The sequence below is a fragment of the Macaca thibetana genome, chromosome 13, assembly GCF_024542745.1.
Source record: "Macaca thibetana thibetana isolate TM-01 chromosome 13, ASM2454274v1, whole genome shotgun sequence".
NCBI classification, from domain to species: domain Eukaryota; kingdom Metazoa; phylum Chordata; class Mammalia; order Primates; family Cercopithecidae; genus Macaca; species Macaca thibetana.
In genome coordinates, this window is record NC_065590.1 from 51,666,915 (window position 1) to 51,689,703 (window position 22,789).

General features: G+C 41.2%; 3 protein-coding genes across 27 annotated transcripts in view; 2 read left to right on the plus strand and 1 right to left on the minus strand.

The window, feature by feature from the left end:
* MTIF2 (mitochondrial translational initiation factor 2) overlaps nt 1-12,895 on the plus strand; it is a 32,543-nt gene extending 19,648 nt beyond the window's left edge. For all 23 annotated transcript variants that reach the window (XM_050754663.1, XM_050754660.1, XM_050754647.1 and 20 more), the window contains 7 exons: nt 2,776-2,900; nt 5,005-5,209; nt 5,569-5,821; nt 6,168-6,308; nt 9,422-9,586; nt 12,106-12,246; nt 12,696-12,895. In XM_050754663.1, the coding sequence (XP_050610620.1) occupies nt 2,776-2,900; nt 5,005-5,209; nt 5,569-5,821; nt 6,168-6,308; nt 9,422-9,586; nt 12,106-12,246; nt 12,696-12,868 (1,203 nt within the window). In that variant the 3' untranslated portion in view covers nt 12,869-12,895. The remainder of the gene's footprint in view (nt 1-2,775; nt 2,901-5,004; nt 5,210-5,568; nt 5,822-6,167; nt 6,309-9,421; nt 9,587-12,105; nt 12,247-12,695) is intronic.
* Nucleotides 12,896-14,393: 1,498 nt separating this feature from the next.
* The window catches only part of RPS27A (ribosomal protein S27a), a 169,332-nt gene continuing 160,936 nt past the window's right edge, over nt 14,394-22,789 (minus strand). Inside the window, exons 2-7 of the mRNA XM_050754691.1 lie at nt 17,242-17,282; nt 17,078-17,142; nt 16,545-16,599; nt 15,766-15,851; nt 15,037-15,168; nt 14,394-14,574 (exon numbers count right to left, since the gene is read on the minus strand). Of these exons, the coding sequence (XP_050610648.1) occupies nt 14,425-14,574; nt 15,037-15,168; nt 15,766-15,851; nt 16,545-16,599; nt 17,078-17,125 (471 nt within the window). The 5' untranslated portion in view covers nt 17,126-17,142; nt 17,242-17,282 and the 3' untranslated portion in view covers nt 14,394-14,424. The remainder of the gene's footprint in view (nt 14,575-15,036; nt 15,169-15,765; nt 15,852-16,544; nt 16,600-17,077; nt 17,143-17,241; nt 17,283-22,789) is intronic.
* The window catches only part of CLHC1 (clathrin heavy chain linker domain containing 1), a 66,425-nt gene continuing 60,988 nt past the window's right edge, over nt 17,353-22,789 (plus strand). The window contains exon 1 of one of the 3 annotated variants that reach the window (XM_050754671.1): nt 17,353-17,458. The gene's annotated coding sequence lies outside the window, so the exon portion shown is untranslated. Of the gene's footprint in view, nt 17,459-17,587; nt 17,720-17,767; nt 17,953-22,789 lie in introns of those variants that run through there. The other 2 variants (XM_050754675.1, XM_050754672.1) reach the window with 2 other exon arrangements.

Genomic DNA, 22,789 nt, shown 5'->3' on the forward strand with positions numbered 1-22,789 from the left:
AGGCAAAGATGGTATTATCTCGGTTTGGCACATTAGGAATTAGGCTCAGAGAGGTCAGTCACCAGCTGATCAGTGTGGAGTCAAGTCTAAATGGAATATGTTTTTTATTATGAGATACTTAGGATGAGAATAAATGGGGAATAAGGGAAATAGTAGGATAAAGACGTGGTGCGATCACAGCTCACTGCAACCTTCACCTCCAAAGCTCAAGTTGTCCTCCCACCTCAGCCTCTTGAGTAGTTTGGGTTACAGGCAGGTGCCATCCCATGCCTAGCTAATTTTAAAAATTTTTTGTAGACATAGGGTGTCACTGTGTTGCTTAGGCTGGTCTTGAACACCTGGCCTCAAGCCATTGTCCCACCTTGGCCTCCCAAAGCACCGAGATTACAAGTGTGAGCCACTGTGCCTGACCAAAGACTGTCTTAAGCAGAAATGAAATCCAGTTGTTAACAAAAAAGTGCTTATATTTCATGCCTCTTACAAGTGGAAAACAGGCCTTACAGCATTTAAGAGATTTAAACAAAAAGTTCATGAATACCAAGATTAAATATTAAGTTGATTTTGTTGTTGATTGACTGAATGTTTTTGTGGATTAAATTGCTACATGTTTTAAAATGTTATTTAAATGAATTCCATTTTCTTTAAAATTACCATCTATTCTTTCTTGAATATAAGCACCAAGGAAAGTCAGTACTTGCCTCATATCAGTGTTTTCCAATTCTTTTACCCCGTAGAGGTTGCTGCTAAGTAACCTTTTTTGTCCATCCTTGTTATATAATATAGTCTTTTTTTTTCCTCCTGATCATTCACTGAAGGGATGGTGGGCTAATCTACACCTTCCTCCAATTAAATCTCATTTCATCTTTACTTTTCCTAAATGTGTTACCTCCAAGATACTTAGAAATTATGCCTCCATTAGTAGTAAAACTGTGCATCTTTTTCTCTGAAATTTATAAAATGCTGACTTAGACTTTGTTATCTTCTGCACTATCTCAATTGTTATTGCACTCCAAAAGCCACACGTTAAGCTTACTACAATAAGATTAAAATATTTGGCCAGGCACAGTGACTTACGCCTGTAATCCTAGCACTTTGGGAGGCCGAGATGGTCGGATCCATTGAGGCAGGAGTTCAAGACCAGCCTGGGCAACATGGTGAGACCTTGTCTCTACAAATAAACACAAAAATTAGCCTGGCTTGGTGGCATGTGCCTGTAGTCCTAGCTATTGGGGAGGCTGAGGCTGGAGGATCACCTGAGCGAGGGAGGTGGAGGTTGCAGTGAGCTGAGATGATGCCACTGCACTCCAGCCTTGATAACAGAGTGAGACCCTGTCTAAAAAAAAAAAAAAAATTAAAATATTTGAAGAGTTGACTACCTTTTCTGACCAGATACCATGAGATGAGTAGGTAGATATAAAGCTGCTTAGGCAGATTTGGAGGTGTGTCAGAGATGATTCCAAGGGAATGGAGGGCATTGGAAGAGAGTGGCAAGGAGGTAAGATGATTTTCTAAGGTATGTAAAGGATTACTTCATGCAAGTTAACAACTCTAGTTCTGCTTTTTGGAGCAGCATTTTGTAAATTGGAATAAATACTAGGAATAAGTGGGTGGGTAAGCAAAATATTTAGTCAATTTTTTTTGTTTTGTTTTACAGTTGTCTATTGTTTTATTTTTTATTTTTTGAAACAAAGTCTTGCTGTGTGTCTCAGGCTGGAGTGCATGGCATGATCTTGGCTCACTGCAACCTCTGCCTCTGGGTTCAAGCAATTTTCCTGCCTCAGCCTCCTGAGTAGCTGGGATTACAGGCACGTGCCACCACACCCGACTAATTTTTTGTATTTTTAGTAGAGACAGGGTTTTACCATGTTGGCTGCTCTCGAACTCCTAAGTGCCAGTTTCAGCTTCCCAAAGTGCTGGGATTACAGGCATGAGCCACTGTGCCCGGCCCTTGTCTGTTGTTTTATATTTGGTAACAACTGTGAGCAATCTCTTAGCTGATACGAGGAGTGGAAAAATACCTTGCCTATCAGTTCCAGTTCCATCACCAGTTAATCGGCTGTGTGATCTTGGAGCCCTAGAGAGCATAGTAAACATAGACCATGAAAGGTAAAAGAATCACCCACTCCAGCTTCTTCATTTTATGGTTGAGGTAAGAAGATCCAGGGAGGTGAGGTGATTTCTTTTTTAAAGGGTGCACAGCTGGGTGGTTATAAAGCACAGCTTAGAGCCTAGATCTCTAGTTAGTGCTTTTTCTCCTCATTTATTTATTTTCTCATCATTTATTTAATAAGGGTAAGTAATGCTTGATTTAATTTATAGGATTCTTGAGTTGATCAAATGAAATAATAGATGTGAAATCTCGTTCAGTTGGGCAGAACTTAAAAAAAGAAAGCAAGAGGAAGGAAACACAATTGTAGGGACAGACGGAGGAGAAAGAATGAAGCATTGCATGTGTTTATGAAAGGGATAGTAACAAGTACCACCAGTGGCCATACTTTAAAAAAAAATAGCCACTGATTCCTTGCAAGATCTGTCCATGGCTCAGGTTTTCTTGCTGATCCCTCCCTCCCTTCCATTCTTCCCATTCTCTTTTTTCTTATTTTCTTTTCCCCTCCCTCCCTTCCTTTCTTTGTTAAATTGAGTAATCATGCTTTTAATGATTAAAGAGAAAAGTATAATATATCTTGCAAGGATTATGTGACTTTCTGTCCTTGGTATTTATATTTACTGATAATATTTATTAACGTGTATTAACAACCTTTGTTATTGTTAAAGGGCAATAATCTGATGGCTTTGGCAGAAGCAACAATTGCTCTTGCAGAAATATTAGAATTGAAAGCAGATCCCAATGGTCCAGTGGAAGGAACAGTAATAGAGTCTTTCACAGACAAAGGAAGAGGGTAGGACTCTTAAACTGCTTGCCTTTTTAATTTGTTCTGTGGTTTTTGTGACTTGATTATATGATGATATATTATTCTTGTTGCATGTTATTGTTCATGAACAATATTTTCAAAGCATTTGTTTTATTTTATTGTTTGTACTGACACAAGAACACAAGAATGCGGTTATTATCAGTAGACCATAGCAACTATCCATATACATCTAGTAGTCATATTTAGATGACATAAGTAGTTCAATTTGTTTTATTTTTTTCCCCCACTGACTCGACTGAATTGGTAAAGTCTTACAGATAACATAAATTAGAATGAAATACCAATAGTTGCATTTTAGGGTTTGTAAATTCTTTATACCGTACCCATTAATATAATACGCAGAAAGATCTTTGAAGTGGTGTGCTTGAATTTTCCTCCGTATCAGCAAGAGAGGTTTTCTCATTGTTTTACACTCTCTAACAACTGTGAGTAATCCCTTAGCTGATGGAGACTGGGATAGAAAGTGGGTTAAGATTCTGTCAGAACACTTTGCTTCCTGTTTCTTCTCTTAGCATAACCTTGTAAGAAATTATTTTTTTAAAATTGTGGTAAGAAACACCTAACATCCCATTTATTATGTTAACCATATTTAAATATACAGTTCAGTATTGTTGTTTATTCACATTGTTGTACAACAGATCTGTTGAACTATTTTATCTTGTAAAACTGAAAGTCTATACCTTTTAAAATTACCTTAGTCCTTCTCCTGAGCCCTTGGCAACCACCTTTCTGTTTTCTGTTTTTCTTTTATTTATTTATTTTTGAGACAGACTTTTGTTCTTGTTGCCCAGGCTGGAGTGAAGTGGCCATGATCTCAGCTCACTGCAACCTCTGCTCCCTGGGTTCAAGCAATTCTCTTGCCTCAGCCTCCCAGGTAGCTGGGATTTACAGGCACCCGCCACCACGCCTGGCTACTTTTTGTATTTTTGGTAGAGACAGGGTTTTTGCCATGTTGGCCAGGCCAGTCTTGAACTCCTGACTTCAGGTGATTCACCCGCCTCAGCCTCCCAAAGTGTTGGGATTACAGGCGTGAGCCACTACGCCTGGCATTGTTTTCTGTTTTTATTTTGTGACTACTATAGATACCTCATATGAGTGGAATCATACAGTATGTGTCCATTTGTAACTGGCTTATTTCATTTTGTATAATGTTCTAGAGTTTCATTCATGTTGTAGCCCGTGAAAAGATTTCCTTTTTAAAAAAAATTTAATATTTATTTATTTTTTAATTTTTCTTTTTTTGACATGGAGTCTTGCTCTGTCACCCAGGCTGGAGTGTAGTAGTGCGATCTCGGCTCAGTGCAGCCTCTGCCTCCCAGGTTCAAGTGATTCTCCTGCCTCAGCCTCCTGAGTAGCTGGGACTGTAGGCACATGCCACCACACTCGGCTAATTTTTGTATTTTTAGTAGAGACGGGGTTTCACCATGTTGGCCAGGCTGGTCTCGAACTCCTGACCTCAGTTGATATACCCACCTCGGCCTCCCAAAGTGTTGGGATTACAGGTGTGAGCCACTTCACCCAGCCTATTTTTTTTTTTAATTGAGATGGGGTCCTGGTATGTTGCCCAGGCTGGTCTCAAACTCATGAGCTCAAGTAGTCCACCCACCTTGGCCTTCAAAAGTGCTGCTGGGATTACAGCCATGAGCCACTATACCTGGCCAATTTCCTTCTTTTTAAAGACTGTATAATATTCCTTTGTATGTAAAATCCACATTTTCTTTGGAAGAAATGTCCATTTGTCTTTTGATGGACATTTGGGTTGCTTCTACTTCTTGGCTATTGCAAATAAATTTGTTTAAAATGGTCTTGATAGGCTGACTTTGAACTCGGGGGCTCAAGTGATCCTCTTGCCTTAGCCCGCTGAATAGCTGGGATTGCAGGTGTGCCATTGCACCCAGCTTTGAAATGTTTTTATAGTATGAAAAACTGCTTAAGAAGTTAAGTGGCAGAATTAATCTTATGTATACACATGTTTATGTAATTTAAACTTCATAAAGATATCTTTGCTCTACTTAAAGTACAATTACATCCTGATTATGACATTAAAAATATACTTTTATTTTCATTTTAGTCCTGTTACTACAGCTATAATTCAAAGAGGAACTTTAAGAAAAGGCTGTGTTCTGGTTGCTGGAAATTGTTGGGCAAAAGTACGCTTAATGTTTGATGAAAATGGAAAAACAATCCATGAGGCCCATCCCAGCATGCCAGTGGGAATTACAGGCTGGAGAGACCTTCCTTCTGCAGGAGAAGAAATTCTTGAAGTAGAATCTGAGGTATATCAAGCTTAATTCCTATATGTAGGATGTAATATAATGATTTTAAATGTCAGTTTACAATGTTATACCAAATATGTGTATTACTGTTAACAAATAATTCTAGATTATAAGAGGCTGTGAGGATGCAATTGTGCTATTATAGCATTAGACTATAGAATTTTGGGGGGATAAGATTTTTAAATCATTTCAATTATATAAGCTCTCAAATTAAAATTTTACATGTTTCTTGAAACTTATAAAAGTAGCAGTTTCATACATGAGTTACGCTAATTTCCTAATGGGGGACAACACAAAGGCTTTAATCTAGCAGTTATTGTTGTCTACTTCATTAAATAACGCGTTTTTCCCCTATAAAGCCAAGGGCACGTGAAGTTGTTGACTGGAGGAAGTATGAACAAGAACAGGAGAAAGGTAAAGAGGATGTGAAAATAATAGAAGAAAAGCGAAAGGAACACCAAGAAGCATATCAGAAAGCCCGTGAGAAGTATAGCAATGTGCAGTGGAAGAAGAGATCACTTCTACAGTATTTAGAAATAAAAGAACAAACATCCTTAAAGCGAAAAGAGGAAATGGAAAGAGATTCAAATGTACTTCCTGTGATTATTAAAGGTATCTTTTTAAAGATTTTACATTACATTCTCTGAATATATATATATATGTATATATATAAACTATTCTCATAGTTTGGTCCTTTACATTTACATGAAAATTATTTCAGTATTTTAGGAGAGATTTTCTTATTCAACATATTTCTTGCTGATTTTGTTGTAAATGAACCTTTGGGCTCATTATATGCTATTAAGTCAAGTAGGTATATGTAATGCTAAGCCTACATAAAAGTGGATTTAGTGGTAAATGACATTCCTATCATGGCTTTAAATAGATTATTGTCATTTTTATGTCTGCTGATGTCTAACTCGTAAAAGCAACAATTATAAACTTTTTTTGTATTTAGGTGATGTTGATGGTTCTGTTGAGGCCATTTTGAACATTATAGATACCTATGATGCTTCACACGAGTGTGAACTAGAATTAGTACATTTTGGAGTAGGTGATATAAGTGCAAATGATGTTAACCTTGCTGAAACATTTAATGGTAAGGATTCCATTTTTTCTTGTTAATCTGTGTTCCCTAAATAACACTGAACCATCTGCTTCTGTCTTTTGTTGCTTGGCTTGTCACACCTGACATTTATTCCCATCAGCATCACCCTTCCTGCTATAGTCCAGTCCCAGCTAGCAATTTAAACTGAATGGGATGTGCAGTATTGTGGCCATAGCTCCATTTGTTGTGGTTGTATTGCAATTTTGGGGAACTATTTCAAGACCTAGTCACGTTTATCTTTTTTTTCAAAGCACCATTACTGCCCCCTCTCCCTACTCCTCCAAGTTCTTTACTATCCCACGGTTGATTCTCATATCTTTCATCAGACTTCTGAATGTTCCTAGCACTGTAATCACCCTATTCAGTCTTTCCTTCATCTTTTACTTTTGGCTTCCTATCTTTGGTAATTGATAACTTTATATGTCATATCTTTTTAGAGCAAAAGGTCTTTTTAGCTTTATAAGCCTAGAAGGCATGGAACTGTCTTTACTAGTTGAATTTATGATACACAAAAAGGGGGACTCATGACTGTTAAATAAGTGGAACACTTAGTAAAGCAAAAACATTGTTGAGTTATTAGGAATCATTTAGGAAAGAGATTTCTTTGAAACCTGACTTGATTAGAGTTAGATGTCACCTCTACTGAAAAGGATAGAGGTAACATCTAATTGATTAATTAAACGTATTTCATAGGCACTGACTGGCTTAGTACTGTGCTGTAATATAGACAGTGTATTGAATGATATTGAAATGACTTTTTTTCTTTTTTTTTTTTTTGGAGACAGAGCCTCACTCTGTCACCCAGGCTGACATGTGGCATCGTCTCGGCTCACTGCAACCTCTGTCTCCCTTGTTCAAGGGATTCTCCTGCCACAGCCCCCACTGAGTAGCTGGGATTACAGGCGTGCACCACCATACCTGGCTAATTTTGTATTTTTAGTAGAGACAGGGTTTCACCATGTTGGCCAGGCTGGTCTTGAACTCCTGACCTAGGTGGTCCACCTGCCTTGGCCTCCCAAAGTGCTGGAATTATAGGCATTAGCCATTGTGCCCAACCAATTGAATGACTTCTTTTTCTTGAGACGGAGTTTTGCTTTTGTCAACCAGGCTGGAATGCAATGGTGCAATCTTGGCTCACTGCCACCTCTGCCTCCTCGGTTCAAGTGATTCTCCTGCCCCAGTCTCCCGAGTAGCTGGGATTATAGGCACCCACCACTACACCCGTCTAATTCTTTTTTTTTTTTTTTTTTTTTTTTTTTTTTGAGACAGAGTCTTGCTCTGTCGCCCAGGCTGGAGTGCAGTGGCCGGATCTCAGCTCACTGCAAGCTCCGCCTCCTGGGTTTACGCCATTCTCCTGCCTCAGCCTCCTCAGTAGCTGGGACTACAGGCGCCCGCCACCTCGCCCGGCTAGTTTTTTTGTATTTTTTTAGTAGAGAAGGGGTTTCACCGTGTTAGCCAGGATGGTCTCGATCTCCTGACCTCGTGATCCGCCCGTCTCGGCCTCCCAAAGTGCTGGGATTACAGGCTTGAGCCACCACGCCCGGCCCTAATTCTTATATTTTTAGCATAGATGAGGTTTCATCATGTTGGCCAGTTTCGTCTCAAACTCCTGACCTCAGGTGATCCGCCCACCTCGGCCTCCCAAAGTCCTGGGATTATAGGCTTGAGCCACTGCGCCTGGCCAGAATGACTTCTTAATGATAGGAGTTTCAAGGTGATTGTGTTTTTCTCCGTCTTAAACTGTGTGGGTTAATCTTTTTTCATTCATTTTGTTTAAGACAAGAGTGTCTTAAACAAAGCTTTTTTTTAAGACAAGCTTTTTTTTTTTTTTTTTTTTTTTTTTTTTTACTTTTTGGGTTAATTTTTTTTTGAGATAAAGTCTCGCTGTCGCCCAGGCTGGAGTGCAATGGTGCAATCTGGGCCCACCGCACCCACCGCCTCCTGGGTTTAAGAGATTCTCCTGCCTTAGTTTCCTGAGTAGCTGCAATTACAGGCATCTGCCACCATGCCTAGCTAATTTTTGTATTTTTAGTAGAGACAGGGTTTCACCATGTTGGTCAGGCTGGTCTCAAACTCCCAGCCTCCAGTGATCCACCCGCCTCGGCCTCCCAAAGTGCTGGGATTACAGGCATGAGCCACCGTGCCCGTCCAGGTTAATTTTTTTCATTCATCTTTTTTAAGACAAGAGCGTTTTGCTTTTTTTTTCTCCCAAGTATTTACAGTTAAATACATTATTTGTTTTTTGGTGCAATGGTCAGCTCCATGAAACTTGCTTCTTAAAAATAACTCTTGACCCTTACCAATTAAGTCACTATTTTTCCCTCCACCCCTTTAAGTCACTATTTTTGGGCATCTTTTGGCCGTCTGAATACCTAAGTGCAAACCACAAAAATTGTAGACAATAAGATTATAATTTAATAATGTAGTGTTATTAAAATGAAGCAATAATATTTTAGCCCTGGTCATTTTTTGTGTTTTTATTTCTCTGGTATAAAAACCAAATTTTGTTTAGCATACTGCTTTACACGTTATAGGCACTTAATGGTCCTTAAATGAATGGATTTGAAATTACAAAGAAATTTTGTTAAGCCACAATACAATTTATAAAATTCTTTCATCAATTGGAAAATTTACTAGTTTTGGTGAGAAAAAAATCATAGACCTTCTAACCTCCTCTAATTGCTATTTTTTTTTTTTTTGAGACAGAGTTTTGCTCTATTTGCCGAGGCTGGAGTGCAGTGGCACGATCTCAGCTCACTGCAACCTTTGCCTCCCGGGTTCAAGCGATTCTCCTGCCTCAGCCCCCCGAGTAGCTGGAATTACAGGTGCCCGCCACCACGCCTGGCTAATTTTGTATTTTTAGTAGAGACGGGGTTTCACCGTGTTGGCCAGGCTGGTGTCGAACTCCTGACTTCAGGTGATCCACTTGCCTGAGCTTCCCAAAGTGATAGGATTACAGGTGTGAGCCACGGCACCCGGCCTCTTTTTTGCTATTTTAATTTAGAAAATAAAACAATTTAGATTCAAGTTTCTGCTTGAAAGACAAATAAATGATTATAATGTAATCTTTGTGCTACTTCATTCATCATATTTCTGTTTGCTAGGTGTTATATATGGCTTTAATGTGAATGTAGGCAAAGTTATCCAAGAGTCAGCTGCAAAAAAAGGTGTAAAAATGAAACTTCACAAAATAATTTACCGTCTTGTTGAAGATTTGCAAGAGGAACTGAGCAGCAGATTACCCTGTGCTGTGGAAGAGCACCCAGTAGGTGAGTGATCACTGGGTGTTACTTTTAAAAATTAGTATAGTAGGTGCTATAAATAGCACTTCAGCGCTTAGAGGAAATGTTTTCAATGTTGAAAGATATATCCTGTGTTCTAGAAAAAAAGACTACCATGAGAATTCATTGTAGCTTCTTATGTAAACACCTGCCCTGTGTAACACATTGTGCCTATGCCTTGAGGATACAAAAGCAAATAAGGAATTAAGAACTTGCCCTCCAGTTTAGATATGAACAAATAATTATAATACAAATTATACTACTATTGAATGCATAAAGATTATTAACAGTGTCATGGAAAGAGCTGTTGACTTTGTTGTAGGGCTGGCAGAGAAGTCTACCATAAGAAGAAAATTTACATTGAAATATTAAATATTTAAAAATACTGTTTCTAGCATATATCAGCCAGAGTAGACTGAGTTTATTTAAAATTGATTAAATTACCTCATCTGTTTTTTTTCCCTCCCCATGTAGATTTTTTTTTTTGGTTAACTTTTAATTTTGATAATAGTTTTAAATTTCCAGGTAAATTGCAAGAGAAATACAAGGAACTCCTATATATCTTTTACCTAATTCACCAGTTGTTTACATTTTGTCCTATTTGCCTCATTTTTGTCCTGCTCCATACACACGGATTTTTTTTTACCTGGACCATTTGAAAATATTTGAGATATAATGCCTATTTGCCTCTAAATATGTACATCTGCTAAGCAAAAGAGACTATCTTATAAAACCATAGAACTAATCAAACTCAAGAAACTTAACATTTATTTATACAATGCAGTTATCTAATACACAGTCCATATTCACATTTTGTCCATTGTCCCAACAATGTACTTTTTTTCCCCAGTCCGGGATCATGGATTATAATATATCCATGTTGTCATATCTCTCTGGCTCCATTTAATCTGGAACAGTTCTTCAATTTTTGTCTCTTTTGACCTTGACATTTTTGAAGCATATTGGCCAGCTGTTTTGTAGAATGTACCCTGATTTGGATTTGTCCAGTGTTTCCCCATGATGAGATTTGATTTTGCATTTTTAATCTACATAACAGATTTATTATTTTAGGTTTTTCTGACCTGCTCAACATGATTGTACAGAGATTTTTATGTTCTTGTGCTAAGAGCAATTTGGAACACTAAGTCATGAGGGTTTCTAGGATTAAGCAAACACACCAGTCAGATAACACTACCACCACCAGTAAAATAGCTCCCTAGAAAACTGGTTCATTATAGTGCGTGTTACTTCATTATTGGAATTTGTATTAATTTTTAGTCAGTAAAAAAAACAGACTCAGCCAGGCATGGTGGCTCATGCCTATAATCCCAGCACTTTGGGAGGTCGAGGCATGCGGATCACCTGCGGTTGGGAGTTTGAGACCAGTGTGCCCAACATGGTGAAACCCCGTCTTTATTAAAAATACAAAATTAGCCAGGTGTGGTGGCACATGCCTGTAATCCCAGCTACTTGGGAGGATGAGGCAGGAGAATCACTTGAATCCGGGAGGCAGAGGTTGCAGTGAGCCAAGATTGCACCATTGCACTCCAGCCTGGGCAACAAGAGCGAAACTCCATCTCAAAAAAAAGAAAATAAAAAAGACTCAATTAGTAGTTCTAAGTAGATATAAATTACCTGTGGCAAAATGAAAAATAATGAGACCAGGTGCAGTGGCTCACGTGTGTCATCCCAGGACTTTGGGAGGCTGAGGTAGGAGCATCACGTGAGGCCAAGAATTCAAGACCAGCCTCCACAAAAAAAAGGTAAAAATAAAATAATTAGTTGTGTATGGTGGCACGCACCTGTAGTCTTAGCTATCCAGGAGAATTGCTTGAGCCCAGGAGCTTGAGGTTACAGTGAGATATGATCATGCCACTGCACTCCAGCCTGGGTGACCCATCTGTAAAAATTTTTTTAAAAAGATAAAAGAGAAAGTAATGACAGATGATCTACTCTTGAAAATATATTGAAGGAAAGCTTAAAACAAGGTTTTCATGGAGCAGACAAGAATAGGCAAAGATGGCTGGGTGCAGTGGCTCACGCCTGTAATTTCAGCACTTTGAGAGTCCGAGGTGGGTGGATCACTTGAGGTCAGGAGTTTGAGACCAACCTGGCCAACATGGTAAAACCCCGTCTCTACCAAAAATATAAAAATCAGCTGTATGTGGTTGTGGGCGCCTGTAATTCCAACTACTTGGGAGGCTCAGGCAGGAGAAACACTTGAACCCCGGAGGTGGAGGTTGCAGTGAGCCAAGATCATGCCTGGATGACAGAGTGAGATTGTCTCAAAAAAAAAAAAAAAAAAGAATAGCCAAAGATTTTCATGCATTTTTATTCTTAATATTGGTCAGGAAAATAAAATTGGAGTTAAAGAAACCTAGACTTTTTTCTAGGCATGAATTTGGATTTTTGTCATACCTTTAATTCTTATACCACAGAATGTCAGAAATTGCATATTTCTCAGAATCTTTAGTTTTCTGCACATTAATGCTCTCTTCTTCCTAAAGGTGAGGCATCTATACTAGCTACCTTCTCTATAACAGAAGGGAAGAAAAAAGTTCCTGTGGCTGGCTGCAGAGTCCAAAAGGGACAGTTAGAAAAACAAAAAAAATTTAAATTAACCCGTGATGGACATGTAATTTGGAAGGGTAAGCAACATCAAAATCGCATATCCAGTCACCAAAACCTGTTGACTACATAACCATCTGAAATCTGTTCATCTTTCATGTCCATAATCTCAGCTCAGGCCATTTCTTATTGCTGTTGTAACTCCTAAATTGTCTGTAGTTGATCGGTTCCCTTTGCTTGAGATGTATGTTGGTTTTATATCTCAAGTACCATCCTATCCTCAGCAAAAAGTTTGTGTCTACCTTTGAAATAGGAGATTTAGGGTATTTTGCTATAAATTAAGTCTTAGTTACAGCAAACTTCATTTTTCAGGGGGTTCCCCTGGTATTTAGTCCCATTGTTTAACATGACAGGACCATGCAATTTTTAAGAATTTCAGTGTAATTTCCTGGTAACACCATATAATGTAGTATTTAGTAGGTACTTATCATTTATTGAATATACTGACCTTAAATTATATCTTTTTAAGGTTCATTAACCTCACTGAAACACCATAAAGATGACATTTCAATTGTCAAAACGGGAATGGATTGTGGTCTCAGTTTAGATGAAGAAAATATGGAATTTAAAGTGGGAGATAGAATTGTTTGTTACGAAGAAAAACAAATTCAAGCCAAGACTTCTTGGGATCCAGGATTTTAAAATACATTAAAGATGTAAATAACTCAACGTGTTGCTTTTTTGAAGGTAGAAATGCACTACTACTGGCCAAAAAGTATCTTAAGTTGTTCTACCATGTGTTCATATGCACAAACTGTCAGAAGTGCTCAGAAATAGGAAATCTTATTTAAGGATGCCTCCAGCTAGAAATCCTTTAATGGAAAGACTGGCAATATGGTAAAAGGTAATTGTTAATTACTTACACATCACTGATTTCTTTAAAGTGGATGCTTTAGGCCGGGCGCGGTGGCTCAAGCCTGTAATCCCAGCACTTTGGGAGGCCGAGGCGGGTGGATCACGAGGTCAGGAGATCGAGACTATCCTGGCTAACATGGTGAAACCCCATCTCTACTAAAATACAAAAAACTAGCTGGGCGTGGTGGCGGGCGCCTGTAGTCTCAGCTACTTGGGAGGCTGAGGTGGGAGAATGGCGTGAACCCGGGAGGCGGAGCTTGCAGTGAGCCGAAATCACGCCACTGCACTCCAGCCTGGGAGACACAGCGAGACTCCGTCTCAAAAAAAAAAAAAAAAAAAAAAAAACAAAACAAAGTGGATGCTTTAGTTAAGAGGCTTATCAAGTGAACCAGCTTTCCCTGAATTGAGCTCCAAAGGAAGATATGCTACCCAAGTCCTGCTTGAAACTAAACTGTCTTTTAGTGTTAACAGTACAAATAAGTAATCATTCCTTTATAGGGATCCATCCTGAACAAACATTAAATTCCCAAGAGTTGTATGACAGACAGCAAACATTCCACTGAAACCACCCAGAGACTGTGGATGCATTTTTTTTTTTTTTTTGAAACAGGTCTTGTCCAGGATGAAGTGCAATGCATGATTACAGCTCCTGGGCTCAAGGGATCCTTTTGTCTCACCCTCCCCAGTAGGCAGGACCATAGGAGTCAGCCTATGGTTTTTTTTGCAGAGATCAGGGTCTTGCTATGGTGCCCAGGCCGGTCTTGAACTCCTGGACACAAAGTGATCCTCCCAAAGTGTAGGGATTGCAGGCTTGAGCCACCACTCCCAGCCAGTATCCATTTTTGAGTTGGCAACTTTAGCCTTTAACAGAAGTATGCTTAGCCAAGGTCTCTTTTAAGCCAAGGTCTTAACACCTACACAAACCGTGATTCTCAAAGACAAGAGATAGGCACTACTGGCCACTGAATGGGTAAAGGGAAGGGATGCTGCTCATCACATGACAGACCGCACAACAAAGACTTACCTGGCCCCAAATGTCTATTGTGTTGAGGTCAAGATGGACAGAAACAAAAACTGGCTTGTATAACTTCTGCCAAAGTATAGGTATTCTAAGAAGTTACTATGAATTGAAAATATAAAGACCTTTACAAGTGGTTGGCACCTGGCAGGTATACAGAACCACTGGGTCACACAATCCCCAGAAGCAACATTCATACAGTGATAGCAGTAGCACTAATAAAGGAAATGGTGTGACCATCAATTTGGTGCTTAAAAACTATTCTTTTTACTGCAATGAAATCCAACAATAAAGGTTAGTTCGTGTCTTTTATTAACTCATACAGTTACTTGTCTTCTGGCTTGTTGAAACAGTAAGTCAGACAACATTTGCCACAATAATGTCTGTCAAAGTGGCTTGCCATAAACACCCCAGCACCACATTCATCAGATGGGCACTCTCGACGAAGGCGACTAATTTTGCCATTCTCATCCACCTGAAAAGTACAAACCTGCTGTAAGATAATTTTACAACACATTCTGAAGTCTAATTTAAGTGACTCAAAATATTTAAGCTTTTACTATGTAATACTGGTAGTTTTCGTGCTTACAAACCAAAGCACCCTAAATTCTCACCAGTTATTATTACTACAATGAAAATATTCAGAAGTCTTGGGACTTCTGAACACTAAAGGTCAGCTTTGCAAGTCGTAGACAAATGTAAGACCTGAACCCAGACCCGACTTTAAACTCAGAACCCTATTACGTAAGTGATTTCAAAAACCAAACAGGAAAAACCCCAGGAAGTCTGAATTTCTCATTTCCAGAATACCTCATTTAAACCAAAGTGGGGTAATACTAGATACTTAAGTCCAAGAAAATACTGACAAGTTACTATAAAGTTTTCCAAATAAGCCAAGACTTTGCTGACATTCTGCCCATCACTTTAACTGGCTCACCTTATAATATTTCAGGACAGCCAGCTTAACCTTCTTTCTCTTGTGCTTATTCTTCTTGGGAGTGGTGTAAGACTTCTTCTTCCTTTTCTTAGCACCACCACGAAGTCTCAACACAAGATGAAGAGTAGACTCCTGTTAATGGAAGAATGACATAAGCTTTCATGATTCCACTAAGAATGGGCACACCCAACATTATGCATCTCTTAATTAAAAGCAGTAGCAGTACACAGTAACATTTATGAGGTAATCTTGCTGCCCCATCCCAATAAAGTATCTGATTCTTAACCATTTATAGGGAGATTAAAGAATGCATTACATTACACCATGGGATGCAACTTGCAAAATTCATAATGGGAAAAACTACAGTAGCGCTTCTCAAGTATCAGTATAGGAGTTACCTAAAAATCTACTGCTAATCTAATGCCATTCTCCCCTTTTGCGTGTCAAAATGTCCAAAATACACCACATGGAGTGGCTCACGTCTGTAATCCCAGCGCTGGGAGGCCACAGTGGGAAGATCACTTGAGCCCAGGAGTTTGAGACCAGCCTGGGCATGGTGGTGTGTGCCTATAGGTCCAACTACAAAAGGTTAAGGTGAGAGGACCACCTGAGTCTGAGAGATAGAGGCTTCAGTGACTGTGCCAAAGTCAGAGCCTGTCTCAAAAAAAGTAAAATAAAAATTTTCCAAAATAACATTTTTTTAAGAGGCTGCTCTTCCCCTAGACAGACCTTTTGAATATTGTAGTCAGACAAAGTACGTCCATCTTCCAGTTGCTTGCCAGCAAAGATCAGTCTTTGCTGATCAGGAGGAATTCCTAATAAGAAAAAAACAAGAAGTCACAGCACACGAAGCCTGTGATGTGCTCCAGATTTATAAGGTAACACCCCTTAATCAAATACATGGTACTAACAGCTGACCATAAGCCCTTACTAGAGGTCAGGCATGGTTCTAAATCTTTACACATCACGTTTTACTGCATTTAATCTTAGGGACAATACTGGGCTTCTGCAGTGGCTCACGCCTGTAATGCCAACACTTTGGGAGGCCGAGGTGGGGGGTTCACTTGAGGTCAGGAGTTCCAGACCAGCCTGGCCAACATGGTGAAACGCAGTCTCTACTAAATATACAATAAATTGGCCGGGCGTGGTGCTGCACGCCTGTAATCCCCACTACTAGGGAGGTTGAAGCACAAGAATCACTTGAACCCGGGAGGCGGAGGCTGCAATGAGCCGGGACGAGCCAATACACTCCAGCCTGGGCGACAGAGGAGACTCCCATCTCACACAAAATAAGTAAGTGTCCAAATTCACACAAGTGAAATACACCTTAAGGATTCCAATCTAGGGACTGTGCTCCCCGATCACAAACATTTATTGTGTTATTTCCCAAGTATTTTGCTTTGTCAATCTGCCCTTCCCCCCCTCACCATGAGCAGATATGTGTAGCACCAACAAGTAGGCTGAAGTCTCCACAGGTTAAGTTTTCTTAACTACAAAATATTACTTGCCTTCCTTATCCTGGATCTTGGCCTTTACATTTTCTATCGTATCCGAGGGTTCAACCTATGAATGTTAAAATGAAAGTATGTTGCTTACACATTACGGAACTACAGCAGAACTCATTTAGTTTGACAATTACCACTGAACCGAACCGGCGACAGGGCTGAAACCTACTCAAGAGACCTATTACCCACCCAGTGGGCAACCTCCCAAGTCGGCTACCGGAAAGCACCTTCATCTCCCCAGCCCAGGGCGGGCGGCCGCCACAGGGCCACACGTGCTCGCGCCCGGCGGGGGGAGTTACCCGGCGCAGCTCCTCCGTTTTAACTAGCTAGCACCCCTCGAGAGGTGAGAGGCCCGCCTTTGGCCACCGAAAATCACCTTGAGGCCGTTGCTCAGCAAAAGATACTCATTTCAAAGGTTAAGTTTTAGAACCCAAATTCGGAATCATTGTCTAAGTCATGGAAAGCAGCGCCGGTCCTAAAATCCACCTCAGGACCTTATTCGGACCTTGGCTTCCTCATGACCACCTGGCCCGTACCTCGAGGGTGATGGTCTTCCCCGTAAGGGTTTTCACGAAAATCTGCATTTTTGTGGCGGCTCCACCTGAGGTTGGGGAAAAGGAAGAGATGGGTTAAGTCAGGGATCACAACAGAAGGCGGCATAGGGCGCTAGCCCCAGAGCAGCCGAAGAGCAGACACTCACCGCAGATGGCGGATCGAAAAGGAAGAACGCCGCGCAGGCCCACGGGGTTTCCCGGCGCCCCAGCCGAAAGACCCACCCCTTAGGCGACCACACCAAATGCCTGACTGCCATCCCAGCGACAATCCAACCCGGTGCTAGACCAGGACGTGAAACTCGTTTCTCCTCTCCCTAACCGGGGCTTATTTCTCACTTTAGCCTTCGGAATGCTTTCGAAATGGTAGGTTTAAGCAACGTAAAAAATGTTTTAAAAAGGTTTTTCCCGTGCAGTCAACGTGGCTAAGAGAATTTTTAAAAGGAGGTGGGTCGAGGGGGGCCTCATTGGGGAAGAGGTAGGAAATGGAAGTGTATTCTGGGAATTGTAGTTCTCCACTGCTTTCTTCTACCTTGGACTACTTGTCCCAAGATGCAGTTCCGCCTCCCAGATTCCCTAGTTACTATCTCTAAGCACTAAAGTCGGTGTTTGGAGAAAGGGACTCAGGTGAGGACTGGAGGGAGGATGAAGCGGAATAATGGTTTCCGGAGCGTGGAAACGGGCCGGAAGTGACTAGGAAGAAAGGTTAAGGGGCGGGCCGAGAGTGCGGGGCACGAAAGGTGTCCTTCACCCACTTGCAGAAGCGGTGAGGGGCAGAGAATCAGCGATCTACCAGCCGCTCCCTGGGCCTCCAAGGGAAGGGAATCTGCATGGCCTGCTCCAGGCAAACTGAAAAATAGGTGAAATCTTCGGAAGCGGGGGTTCAGCCCTTTCTCGCCTGTAGCCCCTCCCTGCTTTCAACCGCCAAGTCTCTCCCAGCCTAGGGAAGAAGAGTCTGAGTATTGTGTGTCACTCCTTAGTGTGACAAGCTTTAATATGTTTAAAAATCTCAGGAGTTTTCAAATTTTAAAGTGAAGCCGTACGGAAAAGAAACCTGCAGAATGGTTATTTAGTTGTAGAATTTCCAAATTTGGACTTTGGGAGTCTTGGATCTGAGAGGAAGTTTTGGGGATATGTATCTGGTGCCCTTCCGGCAAGGAGGCCAATTAGAAGCAAGTTCCCCCTGTCCTTTCTCCACTCCACAAACCACAGAGTCCTTTCTAAGGAACCTTCTTAATGTCTTCTGTATTTATTTCTTCATCCTCTACCGCCTGCGACCCCATCCCCAAATTCAGACTTTCATTTTCTCTTGTAGGGGTTCCGTATGTAAGTCTCTCTCTCTCCAGTCTTTTCTCCTTTCTAACCCCCCTTCACTATTGCCTCCAAAATATTCATTCTGAAAGGTAAATGTGTGTTATTATTCTACTTAAAGTACCTCACCTTCAGGATACAATTCAAATCTCTCAGAATGACATGCAGCCTCTGCCTTCCTTACAACCCAATCTGCTAAACCCATTACTCTACATTTTAGTAAATGAAGCTAATTTAATTTCCTGACTTATGCTCTCCCGTGTTTTGGCATTTCTGATGATTCCGATCATTTCTTCTTCCTGGAATGTTTTTCCTTTTTCCTTTTTTTTTTTTTTTTTTTTTTTTTGTGCGTGGGTGTGGGCGTGTGTGTGTGACGGAATTTCGCTCTGTCGCCCAGGCTGGAGTGCAGTGGCGCGGTCTCAGCTCACTGCAAACTCCGCCTCTCAGGTTCAAGCAATTCTCCTGCCTCAGTCTCCCGAGTAGCTGGGATTACAGGCACCCACCACCATACCCGGCTACTTTTTGTATTTTTAGTAGAGATGGGGTTTCACCATGTTGGCCAGGCTGTTCTCTAACTCCTGACCTCAAATGATTCACCCACCTCGGCCTCCCAAAGTGCTGGGATCACAGGCGTGAGCTACCACGCCCTGCCTTCTGGAACATTTTTCATACCAGTCGGCCAACTAGTCTCTACAACAAAATTTCCCAGAGTTGCTTGTACACATTGTCTCTAATCTTTCCCTTCTGTTGTCTGAACCCACTCCTGTCAGGCTTTTGTCCCCACCATTCTGATGGGATAGCTCTTGTAATGGTCACTAATGACCTCCATGTTGCTAAATTCAATGGTGATTTCATCTTATTTGATCTGTCAGCAGTATTTGACACAGTTGCTCATTCCATCTCTTTTTGAAACCCTTTCTTTACCTGACTTCCCCTCTTTGTGTTTTTCTGCCACCCTGGAGGCTCTTTTCCAGGCTCATTTGCTGCTTCCTTTTGATCTGCCAGACCTCTAACCATGGAGTATCCCCAAGACCCAGTCTTTGGACCTCTGCTTTGTCTGCATTTTCTTGGTTATCTCATTTTGTTTAATAACTTTTAAAGTCATCATATGCAAATGACTCATAAACTTATCTGTCACTCAGACCACTTACCTCAACTTCATATTCACATATCCAGCTACATACTCAACATCTCTAATGGACAGGCCCCAAACGGTTAATTTCATGAAATTGCTCTTCCCATCTTTATATATAGCAATTCCCATTTCTCCAGTCACTAAGGCCAAAAACTTTATGGTCATCCTTGACTGCTCTTTTATATCCCACATCTTACCTACCTTGGCTGATCTTGGCCTTATTTTCAAAATATATGCAGAACACTTCCCACTACCTCCATTGTTACCAACCTGATTCAAGCTACCATCATCTTTTGCCTTGATTATTGATTGCAGTAGCCTCCTAACAGTATTTCCAACTTTGACCCTTGCGTCCTATAATCTGTTTTCCACAGAACAACAAGAACAAAATTTTTCTTTTTTTTTTTTTTGAGACAGAGTTTCACTCTTGCTGCCCAGGGTGGAGTGCAATGGCACAATCTTGGCTCACCGCAACCTCCGATTCCCAGGTTCAAGTGATTCTCCTGCTTCAGCCTCCCCAGTAACTGGGATTACAGGCATGCACCACCATGCCCAGCTAATGGTGTATTTTTAGTAGAGACAGGGTTTCTCCATGTTGGTCAGGCTGGTCTCAAACTCCTGAACTTAGGTGATCTGCCCGCCTCGGCCTCCCAAAGTGCTGGGATTATAGGAATGAGCCACCATGCCTGGCCAAGAACAATTATTTAACATGTTAAGTCAGCTGTCACTCTTCTGCACACAGGCCTCTAAAGGCTTCGCATCTCACTCAGAGGAAAGCCTAAATTCCTACAACTGAGGCTGTTGCTCCAGCGCTGGAACAAGTAGAGGCCACAGTCCAGTGTTGCTCCTCTTGCCAAGTCTGCCCAGAGAAGGGACCTCTTTTTCTAAACCGCACAAAGATACCCCCTGGGCTGATAGTAGTTCTGCCCTCAAGACCCTACATCCTACATAATCTGGCAGTTACCTCTCTGACCTCATCTCTTCTCTCCTTTTCTCATTCTCTTCTAGCCCCACAGGCTCTCTTGCTGTTCCTCAAATGTTCTGTCTCACCCTGAGGCCTTTGGACTGGCTACTGTCTTTGCCTCAACCACTCATCTCCCAGGAATCTACATGACCTGCTGTTTTCAGATTTCTGAAATGTCACCTTATCAGTGAGGTCTTTTGTCTGTCATGACTTACTGCCCTTATAGAAAATAGCATCCTGCCACCTTCCTTACTCTCTATGCCCCATACCTTGTTTTATTTTTCTTCATACAACTTAACCCCCATCTGCCATACTATATTTCTTTCTTTCATTCTATCTATCTATCTATCTATCTATCTATCTATCTATCTATCTATCTATAATTTTTTTCTTTTTTTTTTTTTTTTTGAGACGGAGTCTTCGTCTGTCACCCAGGCTGTATTACAGTGGTATAAGTTCAGCCCACTGCAACCTCCGCCTCCCTGGTTCAAACGATTCTCATACCTCAGCCACCTAAGTTGCTGGGATTACAGGTGTGAGCCACTGTGCCCAGCTAATTTTTCTCTCTTTTTTTTTTGGAGACGGAGTCTCGCTCTGTCGCCCAGGCTGGGATGCAGTGGCCAGATCTTAGCTCACTGCAAGCTCCGCCTCCTGGGTTTACGCCATTCTGCCTCAGCCTCCCGAGTAGCTGGACTACAGGCGCCCGCCACCTCGCCCGGCTAGTTTTTTGTATTTTTTAGTAGAGACAGGCTTTCACCGTGTTAGCTAGGATGGTCTCGATCTCCTGACCTCGTAATCCGCCCGTCTCGGCCTCCCAAAGTGCTGGGATTACAGGCTTGAGCCACTGTGCCCGGCCAATTTTTGTGTTTTTTAATAGAGACTGGGTTTTGCCATGTTGGCCAGGCTGATCTCGAACTCCTAACCTCAAGTGATCCACCTGCCTCGGCTTTCCAAAGTGCTGGGATTACAGGCATGAGCCGCCGTACCTGGCCTTTTTTTTTTTCTTGTGTGTTGTCTGTCTCTACATGAATGTAACCTCTATGAGATTAGGGACTTCGTTTTGTTCAATCCTGTGTCTCCATTGTCTAAAATAATGGCAGACAAACAATAGGTGCCCCCCAAATATTGAGTAAATAAATGCAGCACAACTTAAGCATTGCCCTAGATTTTGTTTTACTAGATGTTTTCCCTCATGTTTCCTTGCGCCCTTCCACAGGCTGATGAGATGCCCCTCTGGCCTTCTGTAGCCCATTGTGCTCACCTCTGTCGCACTGCCTTTTCTGCTTTGTAGCAGTGGCTCATTTACTAGACCTGGAACACTTGACTAGGAACCCTTGTGACTTGTCAACATATCCCTAAATGTCTCATATGAATGAATGAATGAATGGTAATCTTGGTTGGTTTATGTAACTCAATGGCATTTTGTAGATGCTAAGGAGCAATCACTTTAGCTGTGTTATGGTTTGAGAGCACCACAAGTCCAATGTCTTATAAACAGACTAGATTGTTGTTCAGTGATTATTGATTATTCAGCAAACATGTTTGAGTACTGCTCTGCTAGAAACTGTATTATGCACTTGCATGCATATGGTGGAGGAGGGATAATGGGGAATGAGAACATTTTGTTTCCTAATCTTGTCAGGCTTATAGCCTAACAGATGAGACAGAATATAAACAGGAAGTCTGTAAGGCAGTGTGGTGGAAGAATAATACCATGATGGAGGAAGTGCACAGTGTTATGGGAGAACATAGCAGTGGCATCTGACCAATTTTAAGGGAATCCAGGACAGCTTTCCGGAAGCTGAGGAAAGAGTAAAAGCCAAGTGAATCAAAGTGATAGTATGTATGTGTTTTGGGGGTTGGGGCTAATGTAGGAGGATGGTCTGCAGGGAGGGGAAGAAAATTATGAAAGATCCTAAGGTAAGAGAGGAAGTTCATGGGAGTGGGGATGGGAATATGGGGCAAAGGACAGGGACATGAAGAGAGTAAATTTGTTCAAAGAACGAGAGTAATTGGTTCCTGAAGGGCACTAATAGGCCAAGTAAAGGAATTTGGATTTTATCCTAAGGGTAATACTATAGGAAGCCACTGGTGTCCAAATGTCACTACCCCCTCCCTAATGACAACACTCGTTTCTTCCTCTTTTGACTTTTATCTTTTTTTTTTTTTTTTTTTTTTTTTTTTTTGAGACGGAGTCTTCCTCTGTTGCCCAGGCTGGAGTGCAGTGGCGCAATCTCAGCTCACTGCAACCTCCGCTTCTAGGGTTCAAGTGATTCTCCTGCCTCAG